The sequence below is a fragment of the Populus alba genome, chromosome 11 (assembly GCF_005239225.2).
Source record: "Populus alba chromosome 11, ASM523922v2, whole genome shotgun sequence".
Taxonomy (NCBI): domain Eukaryota; kingdom Viridiplantae; phylum Streptophyta; class Magnoliopsida; order Malpighiales; family Salicaceae; genus Populus; species Populus alba.
The window spans coordinates 8,953,764-8,964,234 of NC_133294.1; the positions used below are offsets into that span (position 1 = coordinate 8,953,764).

General features: G+C 33.8%; 1 protein-coding gene and 1 pseudogene across 2 annotated transcripts; both read right to left on the reverse strand.

The window, feature by feature from the left end:
• Window positions 1-1,284: 1,284 nt before the first annotated feature.
• On the reverse strand, window positions 1,285-2,553 carry LOC118054786 (L10-interacting MYB domain-containing protein-like; annotated as a pseudogene).
• Window positions 2,554-6,204: 3,651 nt separating this feature from the next.
• LOC118054787 (small ribosomal subunit protein uS11z) lies at window positions 6,205-10,185 on the reverse strand. 2 transcript variants are annotated; one of them, XR_004688553.2, is made up of 7 exons: window positions 9,991-10,185; window positions 9,314-9,433; window positions 9,177-9,222; window positions 8,811-8,896; window positions 7,723-7,852; window positions 7,017-7,229; window positions 6,205-6,842 (listed from the first exon to the last, which is right to left on the reverse strand). XR_004688553.2 is itself a non-coding variant. In XM_035066492.2 (6 exons), exons 1-6 carry the CDS (start codon window positions 9,991-9,993, stop codon window positions 7,162-7,164), a joined length of 453 nt encoding a protein of 150 aa, XP_034922383.1. In that variant the 5' UTR covers window positions 9,994-10,185; the 3' UTR covers window positions 6,951-7,161. The 2 variants fall into 2 exon arrangements, 1 of the variants encoding a protein (XP_034922383.1); XM_035066492.2 differs by lacking the exon at window positions 6,205-6,842 and having other exon boundaries at window positions 6,951-7,229.
• Window positions 10,186-10,471: the final 286 nt, after the last annotated feature.

The window sequence follows — 10,471 nt, forward strand, 5'->3', positions numbered from 1 at the left end:
CCCAAAGCTTCTACCAAAATGTCAATTTTTTTTAAAAAAACAACTTTGAAGGAAACCGTTCCTGATTTGTTCAAAGCCTTAACATCCTAAAAAAATTCACTCAATTTCTAATTCAGAGAATATTCAATTGGAAAGCAACTAAGGAAATTCAACGTGTAAGATGCAACTTATTGGGCATCCACAAACAGATGATGAATTATAGCAAAGCTATGCACTCTGAAAAACAGGCTCAACAGTAAAGCAGTTCTGATCAGCAATAAAATTCAAAACCCGAAGCACAGAAGCAGTGACATGACTCTGCTTAAAGGATTTATCAGCAGTTCACACACACATTTCCCATAGAGCATTCAAAATTGCATTTCCAGAACTGATTTCTGCGTGTGGATCTAGATGGAAACTAACTGACTTTGGAAAAACCATAGACATCAAGAGATCAAAAAATAGAAGTTCAAAAGATCAAAAAAAGTCTAATTCCCTAAACAGCCATGAACAACTCACACACAGATTTTTTGAACCATACAACATTGAAAATTCCATTCCCATAACTGATTTTTGCGTGTGGAGCTAAATGAAAACTAACCTGACTTTGGAAAACCAATAAACATCAAAAGATTAAAAAATTCCATTCCCAAAACTGACAATTTTCTACCCTTCACTATCCCAATGAACTCCATAAACAAACATTTAAAAACCTTAGAAGCTAACATGTTACAGATGGAACTAAATGGAATTAGATGGAACTTACCTATTACTGATGTATAAATAGCAGCAATCAGCAACACCAACAATTACAAACAACCATTCTTGATTCAAATGTACTAACACATTCGGTTTCTACCAAGCAATTGTCAATATGGAAGTGAATAACTTCCAATGCTACTGCTATTTATATACAAATACATAAGAATTGATGTAATATTCCAAAAAATGTTACCTAACTTTGAAAAGCTACCATTCAAAAGCAAGTTACTAAACATTCAAATATGGCATACACCAACTGAAATTTTTGAAATTACCAACCTAAACCTTCCATTCCAGAGCAACTAACCAAACATTCAAAGTATGATACCAACAAGCAATAGTCTCAACAATTTCATACAATATTATCACCAACCATTCAACTTCAAGTAACCAAACTGAAAAGGAGTACTTTAACAAGCTAAACATAACATTCAAAGTTAAACATCCACATATTTAAAGTCTACAATTCAGAAATTAACATCCATGAAATTGCAACCCAACAGCACTATTCAGTCATACATATATAGCAAAACATACATGGTTGTGGTGTTCCAAAAACTTAGCTACATAAATACACCAAAACATGGGCAACTCCTTCTAATTCCAGCAACAATTGCAGCACAGGAAGTCTGCAAAACCAGTTGAAAATATTTTAGACAAATTAATATATTACTTGTCTACAGAATTTAACATAAATGCAAAGACAGGAGTAGGGTTAAAAGATAAAAACTGACCTTGTCCATCTAAGTTTGTCTGTGTTGGTCAAACATAATTTTCAGCCATGACATTTTTCTGTCAATACAACCCATTGCAGCCCACATCTCCCTCTTGCTCCTCGCACAAAAGAATTTAGTTGCAAAGGTATGCAATGCACTACCAAATACAACTTCATTAATAGAGTGCAGTTCTTGCATTACCTCTTCAATACTACAACCTTTTTTTATCTCTACAAGGAGATGTGATCCCTCTAGGCATGGAGACAGTCTCAACAAGTTTATCCATACGTGCAACTAGTACTGCTCCCATTCCAGTTCCCCTTTTCTTTTTTCACAATTGAGGTGTAGGTTGATGTGCACCCTTTCTCTTTGAACTGCTGGGGTTGCTGCTACTGTTTGCGACATTGCTTCCACCAACCATATTGCTAACATCACGTGTGAAATCAGCGATTGCATCCTCTTCAGAGTCGCCACTTCCTTCTGCCATATTAGTATCCTCATTGGTTGTATTCCTCATTCCAGAAGCCACATTATCTTCATCTGATAAGAGTCCTTGTGAGGGAGTCCAAGCATATTCTCCCGTGGCCACTATGTTAGTAAACATGATATCGTACTTGACACACAACGAGGGCTCTATACCGACATGCCTAAACTTCTTTGCTCCTCGCATTTCCTGTGCAATGACAGCTAGATGTACTTAGGAATGATACTAGGTGAATAAGTAATACAACATGAAAAAAAAAATTATGAGGCTATTGCAAATCAGCAAACTAACCTGAATTTTTGATTGCTACCATTCATCAGTTGCTGAGATGGTCCCAAGTTCAGTAGACCAATCAACTCCAGTTTCAGCTATTAATTTCTTCCATACCCTCCAGTCCTTTTTAATCCCATCCCATTTGTTTTTAAGCTGAGATTTTGATAATGAAAGGCATGTCTGATCTTTGAATGACTATACGAAAAATTTCCAGCCAACTTTGTCAAAATGTGTGTTTGGTCTCATGCTTCTCTCAATAGTTGTCATGCAAATGTCGCAAAACGTGTGCAGCATTGCCTTGCTCTAAGAAGCTTTGTCATGTGTGTCAGACCCATCCATTGCTTATGGTTGACAATGCAATGAAAAAATAAACAAACAAATAACCAAATGAACAAGAGATTGAATGCTAATTATCTCTAATACAATAGTAATAGAACAAGAAGTTACATGTGTAGCAAAAGATCAACCAAAGAATAAAAAAGGTTGAATGTTGACAAGGAATGAAAACATAAATAAATAAATTATATATAGCAGAATGGTTGACAATGCAAGATAGAATTCAAAACACAATTCAATATAGATTAATAAAGCTTTAATGCTAATAAGGGATGAAAAAAAGAAACTAAGGAACTAGTTCAAAAAACATTACATGTTGTGTAGTGTAAACTAAGGAACTTAACAGAAGGTTTGTCATGAACCTAAATACCTAGCCATTGTGCCATAATCCTATAACAGTTTGTCATCAATTAGCAGGGGATGTTCTATATATATATATATATATATATATATATATATATATATATATATATATATATATATATATATATATGTTTATTATATAACTTATATATATTATTTTAAATGTTATATATAACTTATATAATAAACATTTAAAATAATTATATATATATATAGTAAACATTTAACTTATATATATAAACTTATAATATTTAAAATAATATATATAACTTATGTAATAAACATTTAACTTATATGTATAACTTATAACATTTAAAATAATATATATAACTTATGTAATAAACATTTAAAATAATTATATATATAGTAAACATTTAACTTATATGTATAACTTATAACATTTAAAATAATATATATAACTTATGTAATAAAAATTTAAAATAATATATATAACTTATGTAATAAACATTAAAATAATTATATATATATATATATATAACACTATTGTTAGCAATATGCAGAATTACACAAAACGATTTTAGCAAAGAAAGTAGGGGATGTGTCTACTGTAGCTACTGAAATTAATTGTGCCCTAATTACAATTATTTGGTGTCAATCAGCAGAACACACCAAACAAACAAATAACTGCAGATAAATTGAAGGAATAAAGATAATGAAAAATTAGCAGTAATGGCTGCCGAAAGTAAAATACTAGTGAATTAAAATGAGCATAAACAGGTCAATTTCACTACAATGAACAAAAAAAAATCTTAAAAATCTTAAAGGACCAGTGAAGTAAGCAGAATACCCGTTGGAAATTGTAGATGAGGTGTTTGAATGAAGCACGATGTTGATATCTGTGGTGGGGTTGTTGAAGGCAGGAAGACAGGTTGATCGACATCTTCTTTTTGTGTTGATGCTTCAGAAACAAATGAAAAATTAGTATATAAAACTATCGAGAGTGAACTAAAAGTAATTAAACAAAAGGGGATAAACAGATCTCACTGAAATAAGCAACAATTAACTTAAAATTTCACTAAGAACAGAGCAGTGAACTAACCCGATGTAAATTTGACCTCTGGAGCTTGAATCAAGCGCGATCTATATATATGTTTCGGGGTTGGTGCAAAGGGTTGTTGTTGTTGTTCTTCATTTCCTTTTGTTAAAGAGAAATGAATGATAATTGAATGTGCAGAGAGAGACGGAGCCATCAGTTTATTGGGTTAGCAGCAGTAATGGTTTTTACTGTGGAGTTGTTGTGTAATTAGGGCTGATGGGAAGGGAAATGAATGCAAATGGAAGAAAAAATGAGAAGGAGAAGAGCAAATGGGAAGGGAAATGAATTGAACGAGAACAAATCTGTGTGTGTTTTGGTAATTAGCCATAAGAAAGTCTAGAGAGTTCCAACCACAGGTTGAAACTTGTGAAAAAAGCAGTATTTTATTGCTTCGCCAAAATCGTGGTCCTGCCGCATATAAATGGTGGGACCCACGCTTTTTGATTTTTAAAGAATATGTAACCAAACACTTAATAAATGCGTTTTTAAAGAAACGCAGCCGTTAACGCATTGTCAAACGGAGTCTTAATAAAAAATATGGATGAACCTTGTGTTATATGAGATAATCAAACAATTTGATTTTATCAAAAATCCATTATGAACTTAATCATGCTTCAAGGTTAGTGGGAGTGGAGTCATTTTTATAATATTATATATAGATAATATGTTATTGATAGGAATTTATTCTTCTAGTCTAGTCAATAAAGATATAGTTGACCAATAATCTCCTCATGAAGAATATAGGAGAAACAACCTATATATTGGGAATAAATATTTATAGAGATAGATCTAAGAGATTGTTTGGATTATCCTATTTTAGATACATAGACTAAATATTAAAAGAATTTAGCGTAGAAGAATTTAAGAGAGGATACTTATTTATTTTTGCAAAGAATACATCTCTTAAAGTATATATGTTATAAGACTCAAATTGAAAGAAAGGGTGGAAAGGATACCCTATGATATGGCTATAGGATCCATCATATATGTGATTTTTTTTTTAGCATAACTGCTAAAATACCAATTTAATTCATGTGGGGTTTACTAAAAGATAGTTAAAAACATTCTTAAGTACTTTAAAAGAACTAAAAATATTTTTTTGATCTATAAAGATGAACTAGTAGTTCATCGTTATTTGTATACTAGTTTTTAATCAAATATTAATGATAGTAAACCCATGTCAAAAAAAAAAATTACTCTAAATGGTGGTGGTGTGAATTGCAAAAGTTCTAAATAAGATATCACAACAGATACATCTATGCATGTGATGCTGCAAAATATGTTATTTTAATCATGAAGTTCATCATTGAACTAGATATGGTTTCTAGCATTATTGATCTCGTAACTTTGCATAACGACTCAATGAATGCCTTATTTTATGCATGAAATCATCCTCTTTTTTATTGTATTATTATCAATTGAAAGATGCACCACTCAAGCTCTTATAAAGAAAATGGAACGAAAGTTTCACATCATGTAATCATATACCACCCTTGCTATTTTATTGGATTAGATGCACAAATGAGTCATTGACACCGGGTGTCTTTGTACTTGGTGAATTCTAAAACTTTGGATTTTTATCAAATTACTACATTAGGTATTAGACATATGAGTGGCATTCATCAGGCTATTTAAATATGTTCCTTCTATCATTCTCTAGCATTTGGCATTTCTTAACGGGAGACAACTTGTTCAATCCAAATTCCTTAAGTAACTGTATTTTTAGAGTTTCCATGATGGTGATATCAGTTGTAGTAGATATTTGAGTTTAGGTGTACCTATGAAAACACCATGTATGTATTTTTAGAGTTTCCATGATGGCGATATCAGTTGTAATAGACATTTGAGTTTAGGGGTACCTATAAAAACACCATGTATGGAAAAGAAACTACAAATCAGGAGCAAAACCTAATCCTCCTGGTTGGTTTAAGGGCCTGATTGGAAATATAGTTGCGGTTGCTTTTTAAAGTGTTTTTTATTTCGAAATGCATTAACATAATTTTTTTTATTTTTAAAAAATTATTTTTAAAATCTACATATCAAAACAATCCAAAACATATAAAAATTATTTTTTAATAAAAAAATTAGAAAAATGAATTGACGTGCGTTTTCAAGCGCCCTCTAAGCTGTAACTGATGGTACTTTTATACAAGTAGATACCGTGGATAGAAGAAAGATTGCTCCGTCATTTGTGCCATCACTCGTGCATTTGGAAGAGGAAAGAAAGATGACAATTCTACAGAATGTTGGGCTTAAGCCTGAGCCCCGCTAGAAAGATGATATTACTAAACACACTAAAATTAGTTTCCTTCCAAACCAGAATCGCATTGCTTCCATTTATAGTCAGACGCCAGCTTACACACTGTGCATAGTAACTTGCTCCTGTTAGCACAAACATTACCAGGTAGAATCTGATTGCTTCCGTTGCTCGTTTTTGCCTTTCTTCATTGAGCAACTAGGAGCACCTAGTTCAAAATGCCAACCCCCTTTACCATGTCTACCATTTACAGAAGTCCTGGCAAGCTCAGGCAGGTGTGTACAGGTTAACGCAGCCGTCCAGTTTCACCACATTTCCAATCCAACAGCGTAAATCAGATTTGACAATTATATCCTCTGTTTTTACTGCTTCCAGCTTCCATTGCATACACTCAATCTTTCAACATTCATGAAAAACTTTTTTCTCAACCAAACTCCTTGTCCTTGGGAATGATATGTGGCTTCGTTGAACAACTATCACAGAACATCACTATAATTGCAGGTTATTGCTGATGACTAAATTTGATTTGAAAGTATACATGACAATAAGGCCAGAACACTTCAACCAGTCAAGGCACCAGAATAACCCTACTCTGGCACCCATCTCGTCCGAGGCCTGCCACCATCATCACAATCAATGTATTAAGTAGCGGAAATAGGCTGCCGAGAAATGCTATTGCTAATGGCAGGAAGAAAAGTATTGTTTTAACAAAGCCACAACAGATAACTATTAATAGACCATACATTGCATTTCATATCTACCAAAGCAAAATTTCAAGTACTTCACAACCTCTTGTTTCTACATGAGTTCAACATGAATCATTGCAAGGGTGAAAGCGAAAATCCAAACAGCAACTCTGAACTGCAAGGTAACTTTACTAAAATCGAAGAAAGAAGTCTCCATTTGGAACCAAATAAAAACAGATCCTTCAAGATCACAGCCTTCTCCCTCTTCTACCACCCTTTCTACGAGTGCTATCCGTTGGAATTGGAGTAACATCTTCTGAAACATCAAAACAAGCCAAAAGGAAAAAATAATATTAGTACTTGTATATCCCATGGCTAACATATCTGCAAAATTAACATGCGAAAACAAAACCCAAGTAAAACACAAATTGCTACTCTAAGCAACTAGTTCACTCTAGAAATATAAAAACAATAAAAACCACAAGTTCAATTAACTAAAGGTTAATTGAGGGGGAATCTGAAGGAGAACAGGAAATCTTATAGTAAAGAAGCCTTCATTTAAAGCAAGCAGCTTCTAAATTGAAATGTAAAACATTGGTATAGGAGACATGCACAAGGGCCAAAATCCACCAGAGAAATTTATCACAGAAAGTCATTTGCCAATAAGCACAACCTCCAACACAATCTAGGTGGATGGACCAATAAACCCAAGATTTGCAACAAAAACAACCAAAGAGGAACAAAACTGATTGATACATTTATAGATAATCTTGCACAATTCAAAGTCAAACGCAGGAAAATGGACTTGCCTATGCGGCCAATTTTCATTCCAGAACGGGCAAGGGCACGCAGGGCAGACTGTGCACCTGGACCAGGTGTCTTTGTCTTGTTCCCACCAGTAGCACGAAGCTTAATATGAAGGGCAGTGATACCAAGTTCCTGCATGATAGGAATGAAAAACTGGATAGGTAATTTTGCAGTTCTATTTATGGTGCTTCACTATTTAAAAAATTCTAATGCTAAATAAAATTGTTTGATTGTGCAAGTTAACAAAGATAATGTCAGATTTGAATATCTCAAAAGGAAATAAAGCCAAAAGGTTTTCCATAAATCACCACTTAAGTGATTGAAGGCAGGCTCCAGAATGAGATCATGTATTTGATATTTAAATGAGAACAAAGTGAAGTGCTTCCCAGCTTTATGTTAAGACTGGATATATACTGTAATTACTCAAGCAATTACAAAGGGCATCTCAAATTCTGGGCCACTCATGTAATATACAGCAAGGGCACTGCTAAACCAATAAGATACTAGCCTCGAGTGCCTCTTGGCACTGGTGAGGCAGTTTCCTAGGCACTAAAAGTCACCTCAAAGTTAGGGCACTGCAAGATTGTATGGCTTCCGATTCGATGGCATCTTCTCTTATGATCTTTCTAGTTAGCGCATAGTGGCTTAATTCATATTCAATGAGAAAAATCGGTCATTCACAACCACTGATGAAGGATTTCTTGAATTAAGTATGGTAATAAAGCGTGGTAAAGAGAACCTCAAGGCTGATATCAAGGTTAAGGAGAGGCTCTCTCGATAAGAACCTTTTCTTAACCTCTCCTTATGCCTTATTTCTGAGGCTATGAGTCTCTTTTCCCTGCAGCTAAACAACGGTAAGAGAGGCAAACCTCTCTCATTGCGCAAGTAGCTAAGCTCCCAAAGGGCTTCTTTCTCTGCCGCTACTGTAGCTAATCAGCATTCTCACTAATAGCTTACCATCACATAAGCAATAGGTGAAGCACCAAGCTTGGTTTTGGCTACAGGAGTCAATTTACCAAAAATGAAAGCAATCTCTCTAACCTATAATGAATACATTATAAGAATAACATTTTTTACAAAAGATTAAGACCTTGCATCTCTGTGAAACATCCTGCGCAGCAAGCATGGCAGCATATGGTGAAGACTCATCTCTATCAGCTTTCACCTTCATTCCACCTGTAACAAAATGATTAACTTTGTTATGCATATAATTAGAGTATGCTGCTTCATGTGCATGCAAGTATTTCTCAAAACCTATCAGGAATAAAGCCATGCTTATCAAATATACACAAAGCCACTACTCCGTACAAAAGAAAACATAAAAGTAGCAAATCAAGCTACAAGTGTCACTTACATATAACTACATCAATTTTAACTACCCTACACTTGCACAATATACAGCATCTCATTTAGGTGGAACTCCTGATAATTAATATAAGAAAAAAGCATCACTTACCAGTTATGCGGACAAGGGTTTCTCTTCCAGAGAGATCAGTCACATGCTGCAGTTGAAACAATCAATCAAAGTAAATAACAAAACTGAACATCAAGTAATGCCACTCGACAAAGCATCAAGAAACCTCTGTTACTCACAATGAATGTGTCATTAAAAGATGCGAAGATGTGAGCAACCCCAAAAGCATGCTCCCCTTCCCTCACGGTTGGTCCAAGGGTCACATTTTCTTCCTTTGGTTCTCTAGTCCTTCTCTTTGACTACAAAATCCCTCATACCATAACATAAAAAGCCAAGTACATTAGAATTCAAGACCTCTTCACTGTCGGTCTAAACAAACCACAGCAATTAACATACTGTAATGTTCAAACATCAGACCATAATGCAAAAAAAAAAAAACATAACTGCAAACTTCTTTAGAATAACACAACATGCCGAAATATATTCAACTCTGAAAACCCACTTAATAAAACAGGCTGTTAATTAACCAACATCATACATTTTTCTCAATTTTTTTCTTCCCAGGATAAGTTTTAAGTAAAAAAAAAAACCGTTTGTCGTTCAAATTCTCCCTCGCCAAGGTTCAATCTTTAAACTCCTAAAAGCAAACAAAATCAATATGTACATGCTACTTGACAGTGATTCTACAACAAAAGGGGTATCGTAAAATTTGAGTTCCACAACAAAATAAATCTCTCAAATCAAGATAACTAAATACCCTGATCTTTTCAAAATCAATGTGTGGATCAATGGTTAACAAGAACAGTACTATCTGAACATCATAAAACGAAGCAACAAAAAAGAAGGATCGGCTTACCATGGCTGCGAAGAAGTGAGATTGAGATTGGTTTCTGCGAAGGCTGTGTGTTCGGTGAAATGCGAAAAGAAAGCACCTAAAGTGAATCGGCTGCGATTATATGAGAAGTGGACGGGTTAGGGTATGACTACTGCGTGAGACTGTTTTAAGTATGGGAGTTTCCATTGAAGCCCTATAATTTTAGGTTGATAGTAGAAGGGGTACCTATGAATCGTCTTATTTCTTATGTTGTCATGCTGCTCTCTATTTTTCTTATTTTATTAGAAAAGGTACAAAAATAATCCCTTAAAAATATAGAAATATAATAGAGGTGAGAAAAACACTGAATTACTAATTAAATAAATAAATAAACTAAAAATATTAAATTAAAAAAAAATCAATCAATCAATTAAAAAATTATTTGGTTCGGTTCTTTCGGTTTTCAAAGTTTAAAATTGATTGAATCAAACCGATTCAACCAAGTTAGCACTAAAAAAAACAA

Excerpts from the sequence above, each read along its gene's own strand:
- LOC118054787 (XM_035066492.2), bottom strand. Across the intron at positions 7,853-8,810 it reads ATGTTTCACAGAGATGCAAG|GAACTTGGTATCACTGCCCT; the intron begins GTCTTAATCTTT and ends CCTATCATGCAG. Across the intron at positions 7,230-7,722 it reads AATGAAAATTGGCCGCATAG|AAGATGTTACTCCAATTCCA; the intron begins GCAAGTCCATTT and ends TTGATGTTTCAG.